Source organism: Halichoerus grypus, chromosome 2 (assembly GCF_964656455.1).
Source record: "Halichoerus grypus chromosome 2, mHalGry1.hap1.1, whole genome shotgun sequence".
Taxonomy (NCBI): domain Eukaryota; kingdom Metazoa; phylum Chordata; class Mammalia; order Carnivora; family Phocidae; genus Halichoerus; species Halichoerus grypus.
The window spans coordinates 39,497,079-39,514,071 of NC_135713.1; the positions used below are offsets into that span (position 1 = coordinate 39,497,079).

Genomic DNA, 16,993 nt, shown 5'->3' on the forward strand with positions numbered 1-16,993 from the left:
GGCCGGCGGCGGCGGCGGCGGCGGCCCAGCGCGGCAGTCGGCGCTGCGAGCCGAGCGGCGCGGAGGGCGCGACCGGCGGGCCGGGGCGCGGGGCTGTGCGCTGTCTTTTGGGCTCCGTTCCGCGAGCCGGGGCGCGGGCGACACCGCGGACCCCTCGGGCGGGCCCCGGGCTCGCGGCGTAGGGAGTCGGGGGTCGCCCGCCGGGGAGCCGGGACCATGGCGCTGCGCGCCCGGGCGCTGTACGACTTTAGGTCGGAGAACCCGGGCGAGATCTCGCTGCGGGAGCACGAGGTGCTGAGCCTGTGCAGCGAACAGGACATCGAGGGCTGGCTCGAGGGGGTCAACAGCCGTGGCGACCGTGGCCTCTTCCCGGCCTCGTACGTGCAGGTGATTCGCGCCCCCGAGTCCGGCCCGGCGGGCGACTGCGGCCCGGGAGCCCCGGCTCGCTACGCCAACGTCCCGCCTGGCGGCTTCGAGCCCCTGCCCGCCGCGCCGCCCGCCTCCTTCAAGCCGCCGCCCGATGCCTTCCAGCCCTTGCTGCAACCGCAGCAGGCGCCTCCGCCGAGCACCTTTCAGCCGCCGGCCGCGGGCTTCCCGTACGGCGGGGGCGCCCTGCAGCCGTCGCCTCAGCAGCTCTACGGCGGCGGCTACCAAGCCAGCCAGGGCAGCGACGATGACTGGGACGACGAGTGGGACGACAGCTCCACGGTGGCCGATGAGCCGGGCGCGCTGGGCAGCGGCGCGTACCCGGACCTCGACGGCTCATCGTCCGCGGGCGGCGCGGCCGGCCGCTACCGTCTGTCCACGCGCTCCGACCTATCGCTGGGCTCCCGCGGCGGCTCGGCGCCCGCGCAGCACCACCCGTCGGGGGCCAAGAGCTCGGCCACCGTAAGCCGCAACCTCAACCGCTTCTCCACCTTCGTCAAGTCGGGCGGCGAGGCTTTCGTGCTGGGTGAAGCGTCTGGCTTCGTGAAGGATGGGGACAAGTTGTGCGTGGTGCTGGGGCCCTACGGCCCCGAATGGCAGGAGAACCCTTACCCCTTCCAGTGCACCATCGACGATCCCACCAAACAGACCAAGTTCAAGGGCATGAAGAGCTACATCTCCTACAAGCTGGTCCCCACGCACACGCAGGTGCCGGTACACCGGCGCTACAAGCACTTCGACTGGCTGTACGCGCGCCTGGCCGAGAAGTTCCCCGTCATCTCGGTGCCCCACCTGCCCGAGAAACAGGCCACTGGCCGCTTCGAGGAGGACTTCATCTCCAAACGCAGGAAGGGCCTGATCTGGTGGATGAACCACATGGCCAGCCACCCGGTGCTGGCACAGTGCGACGTCTTCCAGCACTTCCTGACCTGCCCCAGCAGCACGGACGAGAAGGCCTGGAAACAGGGCAAGCGGAAGGCCGAGAAAGATGAGATGGTGGGCGCCAACTTCTTCCTGACCCTGAGCACGCCCCCCGCCGCCGCCCTCGACCTGCAGGAGGTGGAGAGCAAGATCGACGGCTTCAAGTGCTTCACCAAGAAGATGGACGACAGCGCGCTGCAGCTCAACCACACGGCCAACGAGTTCGCGCGCAAGCAGGTGACGGGCTTCAAGAAGGAGTATCAGAAGGTGGGCCAGTCCTTCCGCGGCCTCAGCCAGGCCTTTGAGCTGGACCAGCAGGCCTTCTCGGCCGGCCTGAACCAGGCCATCGCCTTCACCGGAGATGCCTACGACGCCATCGGCGAGCTCTTTGCCGAGCAGCCCAGGCAGGACCTGGACCCCGTCATGGACCTGTTAGCGCTGTATCAGGGGCACCTGGCCAACTTCCCCGACATCATTCATGTTCAGAAAGGTAAAGCCTGGCCATTAGATCAGATGGTCTGGAATATGTTGTTGAGGCTGAAAGGGATGATTTGGACAGAAATACCATAATCTGTTTCAGACTAGTGCCGGAGAGGTTGGGAATCAAGCAGGGATGTGGACAGCTGGCCTGTTTTTCTGAGTATATGATGGATTGCGGGCCGGTAGCTGCCTCCGTAAAGTATTTCCAGACAGGGAGTGGGTACTCCTCAGAGAAAGTTCTGAGAGTACTTCTTATGACAGTGCTATCATTTTAGAGTTTGAATAGTTGGGTAATGAGCTTCTGGGATCTGTAATCTTGTGCCTAGGGTAGAATTAGAAGAGGACCCAAACCCTGGTAGGCATCCATTTGAACACTGTGGGGTCACTTAGTGATGGGTTTAAGGAAGCACGGCAATAATGGGGAAGGACGGATATCTGCAAATAAAGGTTGGATATCTGCAAGTAAAGGTAAGTCCGCTTCTACCTTCCACACCTCTCAATCCCTGGTTTGGTTGAGGAATTAGAATCAATTCTCTGAGGTTCTAGCCAGGGCAGTTTAAGAATGTCCTGCATAGGCTTCTTGCTTGCAACCTTTGTAGAATGAGGTAAAAGGCTCACTCTAATTTCAAGAAGTTTTAAGAAAAATAATCTCTTTAATCTCAGTCATTCTGAGTTTGGAGTCTATTAACCCACTGAATTTAAAGGGTATTATTTAGGAAAATGATGTAGGGGAACTACAAAGAATGCACAAAATCTGAGTATTATGTCTGAGGGCAGTGCTTCTGGTATTCCAGTAGTTAGCTGCCCAGCTGTCAGCTTGTTTCATTATTAGTTGTTAGTGTCCCTAACTTTTGTTAAAGCACTAAAATTTGCAGATTTTTTTTTTTTTTCTTAGAAAATAAATTAGAGCAGTAAAGCCTGGAGTGAGAGGACGGGAGGCGTTGGACTTTAGGGAGGTGGTCTTGCCTGTGAATGTCTCCTGTTCAGTGTGGCGGGTGTGGGGGGGAGGGAGGGAGTTACCTAATCTGACTTCTGTGATGGTGGAAACGTCTTTTGAGTGGTGAGGTTTGGCCTTCAATAAGGAGGTGCTCACTGCCTTTCTAGGTGGGCCGGTCCAATTATGAACAACCCTGAACTTTGACATAGTCTTCCTTGCACTGAACTAAAATTTGCTTCTCTCGTTTGTCGTTCTGTTCCCTGGAACCACACAAAGTAAGTCTATTCCTCATCCACACGTTAGCCCTTTACACTTTGGGAGACCTCAGCAGTCTTGCTTCCTTCCCTTCCCTCTGCTGCTTTCCTCCCCCTTTCAAGTGTGTGACTAGTCTTCTTACTCCCCAAAGGGGCAGTCCTTCCAAAGCCTTGAATGTGTTGTTGGCCCTGCTAAAATGCAGTATCCTGAAGCATCTGCATTACTAATTTTGGTAGAAAATAGTAACTTTCTTGGCAATTTACATTTTGTAAATGCAGCCTGAGATTCAATAGCTGTTTGAGCAACCATACTGAACCTGCATCTACATTCCTCATGCCTTTTTGTGTGTAAATTGCCGTGACTCCTTGACTTTTTGGCTGGTGCCAGTGGGACTGACTCTTTGAGACTTTAATGCAAGACCTTAAATTTAAATACCATGTGTTATGTCAACCTGGAACCATGCTGCCTTTTTATGTATTTTGTGAGTTTATGCAAATGGTTGGTAAAAGTTGAAAGGGTGGAGACAAGTACAGACCTTTGCAGGCAGAGAGAGACAGGTGACTGGCTACTACAGGGGGGCATCAGTTCATTCACTGACTTTACTGTCACTCAGACCACACACAGCTTTGTCAAATGTCCTGCTATTGGAACTGTTTATTAGAAAAGGTATGGTGTTTGTTCTAAGGTTGATTTTGAGTTTACAGCAGTAGTTTTTGTAGTTTATTAAACTGTGTAGTTTGCTTTTTTTTTTTTTTTTAAATCCTAGAACTAAAATTGTATTCAGTTTCTTGGGATTTGAAAAACTTCATTAAAACCAGTACCATTTTATGTTGTTTAAACAGATTCAAGGGCACTAAACATAATCTTTAGGAAATTCAGAAAGAAAATCAGTTAATATTAAGTATAGTTTGTTTCTGCTGTAGCCTTGGTATATAATGTACAGGGAGTGAGTGTCCCTAGATGACATGTCTTTAGAATGTACTTGCCATTTAAAGCTATAGTGTGCAACGCATAAGGATAAAAGGATTTGCTTGCAACCAGTTTTTATCAAGGATGCTAGTGTTGGCGATTTTTAGGAATACAGATGAGACAAATTTCATAAGTTATGCTAAAGCTTTTTGAACATGTTCTAAATATTCAGAACTTGTGGTTGTGAAGAGCAGCTCCCCCCGCCCCCCCAACTTAACTACACAGTTGCTATTGGAATGAATCTTTTTTAGTCTGAGCACTTGGGGATTTTGTTGACAGGTTGTTTTTTTCCTCTAAGGTCTCAAAGTGTAATCACATGAAAGATTATACTGTGACTTCTGAGAGGAGAACAAAAAGAAGAAAAAAATGTTAAAAAATCTTCAAGCAGCTTAAGCTATCTTTTAAGTATTTGGTTCAAAGTTTACATTTCAGTTTAGGGAGAAATTTAAAAATTCAAAATAATTATTTCAACTCTTAAGTTGTCCTTGTTTACAGGAAGAGAAAAAACAGTTTTAGTACTTCTACGTTTGATGTGTTCTAATCAGATGTTAGGTCCACATTCAGATGAGACAGAAATGATTAGAATGTGCTTTTCAACGACTAACACAGTTAAGAAGGGGAGTTAATTAAGTTTTTTCCCCCTTAATTCCTAGGGGAAAGGACAGGAACATTAGTCTCCTCTGAGCTTTTTTCTTATCCGGGAGACTGCTGTGGTCAGCTTTTCCAGTGTTCTAAACCTGTGCTGTTTGGTGCTGGGTCTGTGAGCCACATCTGACTATTTAAATATAAGTTAATTAAAGTAAAATAATATAATTCAGTTCCTTAATCACACTAGCTGTATTTCATGTGCTTTGTAGCTAGTGGCTACCACGTTGGACAACAGATAGAGACCATTTCATCACTGCTGAGGGTTCTCTGGGGTGGTGCTGTGCTGCCATAGTCTGTCAGTCCTTTCAGGTTTCTCCAGCAGTTGATAATCTTTGCACATACTCTCCATATAGTCTTCTTTTCACTTGGTCATCTCATGGCATCCCCTCCTTTCCACATGGGCTTAAGTAATAAAAACTGGGAGGGGAAGCAGGCCCTGCCAGACCCCTCTCTACAGAACATCCCAGGCACTCATCCAGTGAGTAATATTGCTGCGGTGTGAGGATGTTCATCTGCTTTGCATCCTGCCTTCATTGTTCATTCGGAAAATACAACTGGTTTCAGAATGGACATCTGAGACTGGTGAGGAACCAGCTCCAGAACGAGGGTGGAAAACTCAAATGCCCTTAAATGTGGTCGACTGGCATTTTTCTGACTATACTTAGTACTAAAACCATCGCTTAAACTTAATAATGGTTTTAGTGTAAGTACTTTCTGCAGAAGCAAAGAAAGCCATATGGTTTCTTTAGCGAAAAGAGAATTCTGGAATTCTAATTTTTTTCATCAACTCATGGAGTCTTAGATAAACAGACCTATTTTGGTTAATGGAGTTGAGTGTAGGAAGAAGGCAGTTTGCTGTAGTCTGAAGTATAGTAGATGGGAATTCAGAAGCTGTTTGAATTTTATTCATACTTTGCTCTGTCTTAACAGGAGTCCCTTAAATTCTTTGTTCACAGGCGGCTCGTTGATTCCTGACTAGTCACATGTCTGTCACTGCCGAGCTTTGTAACCCTGTGGTCTGATTTTCTTTTTTTGAAATGGTAGCGTTTTATCTCCTCCCATTTATCATCCTTGCCTGGGGTATGCCTTTAGAATGCTGATGGTGGCCAGTTTGGGGTAGTACATAGAATCGATTTCACTATCAGTTTCTTAGCTTATTTGGTTCTGTTTCCAAAGATATGATTAATCTCTAATATTTAATAAAGCTTAATCTGGATGGCAGTGAGTTATTGTGGTTTAAAAGCATTAGGCTTATTTCCTGGGGGATATCGTGAAAGGGAAAGACTGTAAATGTGGGATGATGAGAAATGTTGGTTTCATCTTTATTTAGGAATGTGGACTGGATAGCAGGAGGGAGTCACTTAAAAGGAAATTTCTTTATTCCTGAGAAAAGGTACAAGGTACAGGAAAAGTGATTTGTTGATAAAATGTAGTGTGAGTCTGTGAAGCAGGGTGGCAGAACTAGGTAAACAAACAGACAGGCAGTCCTGTTTTCTGTACTCCTAAATTAAATATGCAGGGTGTCCACATTGCCTTCTGTAAACGTTCCAGATGGAGGCTTCTTTTCAACAAAACACAGCCCTGGGACCTCAGGAATGGTACACCACTCGTGGGCTTGTCAGTTCTCCGGGGTACAGTTTCACCATTGTGCTTCCTTTTACCACATGCAGGGTCCGTCTTATGTCCCTCAGACATTAATTAAAGATAGCTAGCGTCCTGGCAAGGGCCTCTAAGGTAAGACTGGGCCACAGTTAGCCCTTCCCTGTCTGCTCCCCATTCTCCTGTGACTAAAAATAGACCTGAGAGGGTGGTGCCAGGAATACAGAGAAAAGGTCTAATAAGTGGGCTGTTTACAAACTCATCCTTATTTTGAAACTTCTGGGCTAGAAATTGAGGTCGTTCATTTTTTGTTTTGTTTTGTTTTAGCTCCATTTTAATTGAATCCATTTCTCCTTTCCCCTACTTCCACCTCCAGCTGTTTTTTAAGGAGACTTCAGTTCTAGCTGTAACCTTTGTCCCTATCTGTATTTTCTTAATGAAAAGGAGGTTTACCTTTGGGGCTTTTGAAAGAGATGACTGAGTTCTTTTGGTAAAACGTCAATGTGACCAGCCACAGACAGTCTTGATCACGAAGCTAGGTGGGGATACTGCTCATATCACACTGTCATTGGTTTCTCAGACTTCTTTTTTGAGCTAGGAATCCTTCTGGAAATCACACTGGGGAATCATAGCCTGTTAGACTGATCACAGCAGAATCAAAAGGAGGCAGGTACCTATGCTCCCACTCATGTTCTTCAGATAACTCTTGGGCTCAGTTGGATTTCCCTCTGTATTGGGAAATGTCATCCCACAGGTTCCTGTCTGGTCATCTTAGGATTTCCAAACAGGAAGGCAGAACCCAAACAAGGAAGAAGTTCTGTGAGAAGGTATCAATTCCCTTATAAACATGACAATTCCTTTAAATTATGTTCTTTTTCTTCAGGCTGAATAAAAAGGTACTGCTTTATTGTCTCAGAGTGTTTTAAAATCAAAGTTTAATATGAAGTTCGATTTAATTTGCCATCTATTAATGAAACTTTGTGATACCACAAACTAAATGATTATCACAAATAAAATGGCACAGTAATGCTTAGCTCTTGTTTGGAGAGACTGTACTCAGAGGACCTGTCCCATCTGTCGCCCTTCACTTAGCACAGGCTAGATTCCCATGTGGAGGGGGATGGGCAGGACTCTGGTCCTCACTGAGTTCTTGGACTCGTGGCAGAGAAGCCAGGTGCCAGGTCACTGAGAGCCCTCCCAAGGCGACGCAGAAGAGATGGGGCTGGCCTGGGTCTGACAAGGGAGCTTAGCCCCACAAACAAAGGGGGTTCATGGTAAACCAAGAGCCCCATGTTCAGAGTCTCCTCACTGTGGGCCACTCTGGAATCTGGGGACCACTGTTGGGCTGTGAGAGGAGCTTTGGGCAAGTTATTTTAGCCTTGGCAAGTCTCAGGTTCTGTGTTGGTAAAGTGGGTACGCTTCCTCAGAAGGTCACATTGAGGATTAAATCTTGTGGTTCTCAGTAGTTACTCACTAAATGCTTGATTTTGAAAAGTAGAAAGATACTTTGAAAATAGGAAGCACTCTTCTTTAAAAGACAATTCCAGTAATCTTATCTTCCATCCTGGTAGCCTGCTGCCACCAGAACTGCAGGCAAAAGTATAAAAACCCAGTAAGTCATTGGTTGGTATAGCAGTTAAATATTGTATTTTAACACAGCTGGCGTGTACTGCACACCAGAAGTATGGTAGCAGAAATAAATGCCAGTGTTATTTAGAGTCACTGGTGTGTTGTTCACATTAAGGGTTTGTCAGCTAGCTGTTCCCTTCCTCTAAATTGCTTGTATCCCTGCACAAATCACTTTGACATTTCTGAGCTTCAGTTCCCTCGTCTGTAAATATGAGATTCATGATCTCCTAGGTATCATTTGTTGATTGACTTTTTAAAAAAATAGCAACATCCATACATTGAAAATAAAATAGGAAAGTATACGATGAACATTTAGACATTGTTTCAGGCTGGTTTCAATAGCATGCTATCTGCTTGTGTGATTTTTATCATCTGGGAGCATGAACATCCTTTATCAGTTGATATTGGCACCTGGCAAGTTGATGTGAAAGAAAATTCATGAACTTTTGGTTCAGATCAGCAAACATGCATTGCGGGCTTACCCCGCCAGGTGCTGTGATCGTCAAAGTGCTGACAGTACCCGGCCTCCTGCCGCTGGTGAGAGCTCCCCAGTGTCTGGAAGCTGAGGCGCGCCGGACAGCTGGAGAAGTTCCTTCCGAGCCAAAGGAGGGCTGTCACCAGGAGAGCCACCAGAAAGAGAAATTGCGATGGGCTTTCCCTCCTACAAAGTGTGCTTCACTTTGAACTCTAAATACTGTCTCCTCTCCAAAAACAGTCATGCATTGTTAATCTTGTGTTTGTAGCTTGATTAAACTTGAGTGTGAATGAGTGTTAACTTCACTTGTCATTTTTACTCCTTTTCTTAGACTTTTTTTTTTATCTCTCACTATAATTGGACTTTTCTGATAAAGAAATTCTTTGTATTATTTGATAGGGAGGGAGAAGCAGTTAGGGAGGAGACCCAAGATCATTAGATTTATTCAGTGGATCGTCTGAGAGATAAATCTGATTTTATTCAACAAATATGTAAGTGCCCATTATAGATCGGGCACTGTTAAAGATGCTCGGGTTGCCTCAGTGGTCAAAACAAAGATCACCGCCCTCGTGGAGCTTACATTCGAGCAGGGCGGAGACACAGCGAGAAACACAATGAGTACATTATCACGTATGTGGTAGGGGAAAACATAAATGTGGAGCAGGACAAGTGGGCATGGGGAGGCAGAATGAAGTATGAAAAGGGATGATCAACGTAGGTCTCATTAAGAAGGTGAGATTTCAGTGGAAGCGTGGAGGGGTGAGGGAGTTAGCTAAACCGATGTCTGCGGGGAGAGGGTTTCAGGCAGAAGAGAGAGCGAGAGCAGAGGTGCTAGGGTGGGTGTGTGCTGCCAGGCAGTGGAAGGCCAGGTGATTGGAGCTAAGAGGATCTGAGCAGGAGATGAGGTCTTGGAAGGTCCAATTAGTAGGGCTTTGTAGGTCATTGTCAGGACCTAGAGTAAAAGTCCTAGTGAGATGGGAGCCATGACAAGCTTTTGAGCCAAGGAATGACATCTATCTGGACCTTTGAACAGACTTAACTCTAGTTGCTCTGTTGACAATAGAATGGAGAGGAGGTAGGGTTCCCAAAGGTAGGAGCAGAGAGCCAGTAGGAAACTACGCCAATAATCCAGGTGAGAGACCATCCACGTGTGGACTAGAGTGGGGACAATGGAGATGGCGAGGAGGGAATCCCAGTCTGGATATATTTTAAAGGTAGAATTGTCAGGTGGGAATCAGATGGGGCATGCGAGAGGAAGAGGAGTCATCAAGGGGAACTCTGCAGTTTTTGGCTTGACCAGCAATACGAATGGAGTCTCCATCCACTGAAATGAGGAAGGCTGTGAGTGGAAGAGAGGTGGGAATGGGAATCTGGACTTGAGTTTCATCCTTTTAGATTGATGGGCTCCTGCATTCTGTTGACAGCTCCCCACCCAACACATGCACAGACAGTCAAGCCTTAGATCTAGTTCCCTCCTCAGTTTTCTACTTGGAGCCCTGTCCTTTCCAAGTAGTCATGGCTGGTAGAATGCTCACTGGTGTGCCAAACAGTGTACATTTTTTGGTTATTGGGTAGTGTGTGGGGGTCATGTTTTTATGTTCCTCTAGTATGTAGCTCCACTATTTTGTATGTGCATAGTTAATGCTTAAGGAATGCTTGTTGAATGAGAAAAGTAGGCACTCGATGGAGTACTTGTTGATTTTGAAATAGATATCTTCTATCGTAGAATGTGTTTTTCTATTCATATGATGATGGATACCAGAGTTTATAAAAGAGTATAGGCAATAAAGATAGGATCTGGATATATTTTATAGGTGAAGTCATTAATTAACGTGAAAGTGACTTAAAAGTCTTAAACTTACATATCTATGAAGTAACTTTCCAAAACTTACTGGGGAGAAGGGAGAAAGTTTAAAAATGTTTTATTTTATGTGCCAGAAAAATTAATGTTATGTAACTCATGATTTTACTTTATATTGATTCTTGATGTTGAAACTTGCATATATACACTTTTTTCCTCTTTGGTAAACTTTCATGATAATCTTTTATTGGAGTCCCTTTTGCTGAATTCCAAGCACAAGATCTAGAGAGAGTACATTTCACCTTCTTGAATGACTTGGATACACAAAGCACTGAGCTTAGGTGTTGAGCAGTAGGTGCCTGCCCTCGTGGAAGGTTCAGTTCTGTAACGGAAGTAGGATGTCTGTACAGAGAATTGGGAGATAGGAGGTCGATTTAACTTGGTGCCTCTGGTAAGAGTGTGTGGGAGTCCAGAGGATGGAGAGTCACTGTCAACTGTGTTAGGGGCTTGGGTGGGTAGCATTTGTTTTTTTGCCTCTGAAAGATGGTCATATTTTGACTTTTCAGAGGAAAATAGAAAGTGCATTTTTTTTTTTTTAAAGATTTTATTTATTTGACAGAGAGAGACAGCGAGAGAGGGAACACAAGCAGGGGGAGTGGGAGAGGGAGAAGCAGGCCTCCCACCGAGCAGGGAGCCCGATGTGGGGCTCAATGGGATCATGACCCGAGCCGAAGGCAGACGCCCAATGACTGAGCCACCCAGGCGTCCCAGAAAGTGCATTCTTTTTTTTTTTTTTTTTTTAAGATTTTATTTATTTATTTGAAGAGAGAGACACAGCGAGAGAGGGAACACAAGCAGGGGGAGTGGCAGAGGGAGTGGCAGAGGGAGAAGCAGGCTTCCCGCCAAGCAGGCAGCCCGATGCGGGGCTCGATCCCAGGACCCTGGGATCATGACCTGAGCCGAAGGCAGACGCTTAACGACTGAGCCACCCAGGCGCCCCAAGAAAGTGCATTCTTGATCTTGGAAATGCTTTAGGATGAGCATATAATAGCTGATACACTGCATGCCCCGTGCTCAGGTCAGTGAGACCAGCTGACAAGTGAGTAGCTGTCACCATACGGTGTGGTACATGCAGTCATGGGCATGTGCTGTGGTGTGAAATAGGCCAGAGTGGGGGTAATCAGCTATGGGGAGAGGAGAGAGTTCAGGGGTGGCTTCTCCCAGTCTTACTCTGAGAAGATTTTTGAAAAAAAATTGGAAGTCTGCCTAGCAGGCAGAATGGGGGAAGGCATTCTGGGCAGAGGGAATCAATCATGTATAAAAATCAGGGATTAAATCCTGGCTGCTTCTCTGATTCAGCTCTCAAGTGGTTACAGCTGTAGATTGGGCCACCCCCCTCTGTCTAATCAGAATGTTAGGGACATGTGGCCTATACGTTGGTGTCCTTGAAAGAGCTCCTCACGGGATTTTGATGTGCCAGTGGGTTTACAGCTGCTGCTGCAGGGGATGGAGGGCAGCGTCATGGAAGATCAGACAGGGTATTGACATGCTCAGGCCTGCACTTCAGATGGACAGGTCCTAGTGGCAGATGTAAAGGGAGGCTCGGGGTGAGGTGAGATAGGAGGCTCTTGCAGTGATTCAGGCAAGACATGAAATCCTAAACTGAGGCGGTGTCTGTGGGGTTGGGGAGGAGGAAGACAGAAGAGGTATTTGCCTACAGGAGTGAGGTAAGGGACAGGGAGGAGAATAAAATGACCATTGAACTAGAGACTGGAGTTACCAACAGAGATACTGGGAGATAGAGCAGGGGTCTGCAGGCCAAACCCACCCACGTGCCTGTTTACAGCACTTGAGCTAAGAGTGGCTTTTACATTTCTGAATTATTACATTTTTCCTGGGTATAAAAGCCTCGGTTTTGCCTTGACATGCAAAACTTCAAATATTTACTATCTGAGCTGTAAGGAAAGTGTTTGTTTACCCTTGACTTGGAGGGCAAGCAGGTTTGGGAGCTGGAGTATGAGGAGTGATGGCCATTGCTCTGCTTGAGCGTCCTTACGGTGTGGCAGCTACATACACCGTGTCCGATTCCACTTAGGAGCGGGCATGATGATGTGCCCTCTACGGCCAGGGGGCGTGCAGTTCCCGCCAGCTTCACTGTGTAACCCGTAGCAGTTTCACAGTGTATATATACTGTGTATAACACGGAGTCATCATTTTGCGTACCAGATACTTCGCAGCGTTAAGTATTAGCTATTGTATTAGGTCCCTGGGGCTGCTGTAACAAATTACCACAAGCTGGGTGGCTTAAAAACCAAATTTCTTCTCTTACTGTGCTGGAGGCTAGAAGTTCGAAATGAAGGTGTCGGCACAGCCACACTCCGTATAAAGCGTCTAGGGGAGATCCTCCCATGCCCCCTCCAGCCTCGGGGGCTGCCGGCCATCCTTGCTGTTCTTGGCCTGTGGACTTGCCACTCCAGTCCCTGCCTCCATCTTCACCTGATGTTCTCCTCTTCTTTTAAGGACACTAGTCATTCTGGATTTAGGGCCTATCCTAATCCAGTATGACCTCACCTAAACCAGTTGTATGTGCAAAGACTATTTCCAGTTAAGGTCACAGTCACAGGCTGTAGGTGGATGTGAATTTTGGGGGGGATACTATTCAACCTAGTACAGCTATTAACTTCCCCAAAGGGGTATTATCCCCATGTGATAACCTTTGAAAACTGAGGCCCCGGGAAGTTAAGTGAATTTCAGGATTGCACAGCAAAAAGAAGAGCCAGATGAGTTCATTTTTTGCCTTGACTTAAAGCCAGTGTTTGTTATGCTGCAATAAGTAGCGTGCCTGCTAGAATTTTTTTTTGTTCTGTGGACAGCGACAGCTATTGAAGGTCTGAAACCGAAGAGTGACATCTGAATCATGATAAAAATAACATATTTTGAGGGCTTACCATGTGCCAGGCATGATGCTTCATGTTTATATTCATTATATCCATTTAAAGCTCATAGGAGATTTTGAGGTAAATACATTATCCCCATTTTGCAGACAGGAGGTGAGCCACAGAAATTTAACTGCGAGCTCTTGGAAGTATCCCTCACTGATGTGCAGCCTGGCCCCCGGGGCCAGGGCTTCCAGAAGCTTCTTCCTGTTGGCTGAGTGCAGAGATGAGAGGGCTGCTGGAGTAGACCAGGTCATCTAGGCATGAGGGTGGCTTTGGAAAGTAAGCAGGTGAACTTGAGATACCTGCCAAGTAGAGTGGCCAGACTTGGTGAGGAGTGGCTCTCCTGAGGAGTCTAAAGTTACCTTCCACGTTTTAAATTTGGTGACAGAAAGTAGTGATGCCAGGAAGAGAAATAGGGAGTTAAGAGCAGCAGGATTACAAGGAAAGATAAGGAACAGGGCTGAAGGGAGCCTTAGAAATCCTATTTTCTGGGCCTTTATTGTATTTAGTTATATTGACATTTGTGAAAATCATAAAAGCTACCTATTGTCTGCAGCGAGACATCTTTAAATAAAAATGGGTGTCCGCATGCGTCCTCTGGGTTTTTTTGTTTTATGACACACGTTTCAGATATTTTTAAAAATGATATATTTCTAAGTGCTTAGTTTTGTCTTTAGATGATTATTTATGGTCTAGTTCAAGGAAGCCCAGATGCAGCCGGAGTAAAGACTCATCACCCCTGGAAACCTGGTCCCTGCCAGTATGAGGAAGCAGGAAAACCCCAGGGTCAGAGGTGTTCTTAAGTTTCAAACAGCTGATTTAGGAATTGTCCCCAGAGTTTAGTGCTCATAAAGTGCTGTGAAGTACTAGTTGTCAACCGAAGAAAGAGGCCGAGCTGAAATAAAAACAAAAGCATTTATTTGGGGTCTCAGGATTACAATTCTATGAACACAGATTTGGGCGGCAGCCCAAATAGTGCCTCCCAGGGAACAAAATCCAGGGTTTTTAAATCAAAAGGGCATGGTTGTATATGTTGCATACAAAGAATTTAGATGGGTGTTGATGGCAGAAAACCAAAGGCTGGGCTGAATATAATTGGTTCCTAAGACTGTCACCCAGCAAAGTCTCACTGTGGCAAGCTGCAGGGGTTTGGGCTGAGTCCTTGGGATACTTGTCTCTTGGCCCAGTTCACAAGTTCTTGGCCCTATGCAGTGAGGAGGACATGAGGACATACAGAAGGCCCATCTCCTTCGTGGCCTTCCAGCTCCACCCTTAAACCCCCTTGACATAAGTGACCCTATTTCATTAACACAGTCATTGACAATAGTGACCCTGTTTCATTAACACAGTCATAGTGGCCACAATGGGTGGCAGCAAGGATGATGATAAATGCTGTGGCAGTTTATAACACTGGGGTTTACAATTATTCTAAAGTTAAAAACAAGACGTTGTTTGGGAAAAATACTTGAAAGCAAGAGATCTATTCTTTGAAAAGACTCTTCTGAGTACAGTGTTACCTGTGGTGCTGTCAGAAGCACTCATACAGTCCAGGACCTGGCCTCGGGCGGGTGGCTCACGCCTCCCTAGTTTCTCTAAGTGCCACTTCCCTCTCCTTCTGCCCTGGATAGAGCGGCTTGGCTTGTCTGTTTAGCAGCTTCTGTTAGATGTTTTAGCACGGGTCTCCCTTTATCTTCCTAGAAAGAAAAAAGAAAGTATTAAAGGCAGTTTCCAAAGTTCACTCTTCCCTTTGGTTCAGATAGGTTTTGTTGTGTGTCAGAGGTCATCTGAACCCAAAGCGCTGGCAGCTCGCCAGTGTCCCTAATGCTGCTTGATTGGTACAGACCAATATCCACGCACATATGTCAGCCTACAAAAGAATTAAAAGAATTAGGAAATTAGGGATTGTGAGCTACAGACTGTAGGTTATCAAGTGTGTTCTCTGAATCTAAACCATTATGTGGACTTTATTCTACAAAATTGGTTGTTTTAAAAAGTTTTATTGTATGTTCGTGATTATCAAAGATGTCCTTTCTACCTCATTTTATTAGGATTCTGTAGGTATAAAATCTTTAAGAAACAATACATGCTTCTTTTTTCCTGTTCTCAAATTTTAAAGTCTTTATATTTGCATGGCCATAGGCAAATAAACATTTTCACCTTTGTAACCAGACTCTTCTGAAGTAAAAACATACTGTGTTTACAGAGTTCTTTTGAATCTATCACCCTAGTAACTTTAATACATATTTAATATTCAGTATAAGCCGAAACACAAGGAACTTTATATAAAATTTCCTCGCAAAGAACAGCCTATTCTGCCAAATAAGCCACAAGAGATGGAATCACACGGTTTCCCTCTTCATTTTTGGAACAAGGTGAGGTGTGGGAATGTATATGCATGGTGAATAATAGTAATCAAATGTTGTAAGATGTGATACACTCAAGTGAGTGGCTTTCGTTTATACTGTCATTCTTGCCCTTACACATCTGGTGATTGCTGAATGGAAGCTGAAAGGGTTGCTTCATTAGGATAGAATGAGACTACTACTTACTCTATCTTCAGGACCCAACCAGGCTTAGAGGCCTGAATTCTTTAAATGATTAATTTTTACATCATCAAGCAACCAATATTTTTTTTCTTTTTGCAGTTTATTATCCTTGTATCTGACCCTCTTCCTTTTTAAAATTACTCAAAAGTTCTCTTTGCCATTTATTATATTTATGAATTGAAAGTATATTTTACATTAATTTTACCTTTGAATTTTGATCGTTCTTGACTTTTGGGACCTATAGTCCCTTCAAAAAATTGCTTTCACTGACTTGAGTTCAGTATTCCTATGGGCACCCCCCAGAGTTTATTAATGTGGTCCAGACCGGAGCCCACGGGGTATGACTTGATGCCGGAACAGAGACTTGAGAGCCTGGACGGAGATGGTTCTTGGTTTGCTTATCCCCGAGATGAGGCTTCCCAGGGGGCCTGTTGTTGTGCCGCCCTCGTGCCTTGCATTGGGGCTCCTCTGAGGGGCTTGGACGTGATGGGTGGGGCGGCCTCAGTTGGGCCAAGGACAAAGGGACTAGACTACCTGAGTTGGGAAGCTGGGCAGACCCGGTTCCCATGCAGCCGGACGTCTTCAGTAAAGTGATTTACCGACCCTAAACTTCGCTTTCTGCCTCTGAAAATGGGAGTGGTAATTCCTTTCCTTTTGAGGTTAAAGAGAAGGAAATCAGACACGTAAAGTGCAGAGCACAGGCTTACACAGTAGGTGTGATTCACATATGACTCTTTTGCCTGGATGGACAGCCGTTCTGCCTCTCTCTGTGAAGTGGATGTTGGCCTTTGTTGAGATGTTTTATTCGAAAAATATAGAAAAGTAAATACTGGAGCAGAGAGGGGAAAGAGTAATCAACCAGTGGGTGGGTGGAGACCGAAAGGGAGGAAGGAAAGGGGAGGGGCAGAGGTTAATGGGGAGTTAGCAGGGCCAGAGGGTGTGGGGACCAGTGATGAGAGGATAAGGGCAAATTGGTCACATTGACCAAATTAGCATTTTCTTTCAACGTTTTATGTGTAGGAGGGAATGAAGAAAAACAGGCCTCATGCAGTCTCGGGCAACTTCTACTCAGCTCTGTTGCCTTTCTGCCTACCTCCTGTTCTGTCCCTCACACCATGGCTTTGGGTTTTCTGGGACAAGGCCCTGGGAAGACAGAAAGTCTAGTTAATGTTTTTGCCACATTCATGATTTCAAAATTAAATAAAGTGCAGGCTTTTTTTTTTTTTTAAAGGGAGAAAATGTAGCCTTTGGATCCCTGTTGCTTAGTGACTAGACCTTTTGTGTAATTGGTCTAGGAGGGACAGAACCTACTGAGCATAAGAGATTTGGTTGAGGGAAGGAAGGCAAAGTTCAGGTGCTGACACTGGC

At 45.9% G+C, this 16,993-nt stretch overlaps 1 protein-coding gene across 3 annotated transcripts in view; it reads left to right on the top strand.

The window, feature by feature from the left end:
• The first annotated feature begins 21 nt into the window (after window positions 1-21).
• The window catches only part of SNX18 (sorting nexin 18), a 99,760-nt gene continuing 82,788 nt past the window's right edge, over window positions 22-16,993 (top strand). For all 3 annotated transcript variants that reach the window (XM_078066710.1, XM_036120644.2, XM_078066709.1), the window contains exon 1: window positions 22-1,837. In XM_078066710.1, coding sequence (XP_077922836.1) covers window positions 217-1,837 — 1,621 coding nt within the window. In that variant the 5' untranslated portion in view covers window positions 22-216. The remainder of the gene's footprint in view (window positions 1,838-16,993) is intronic.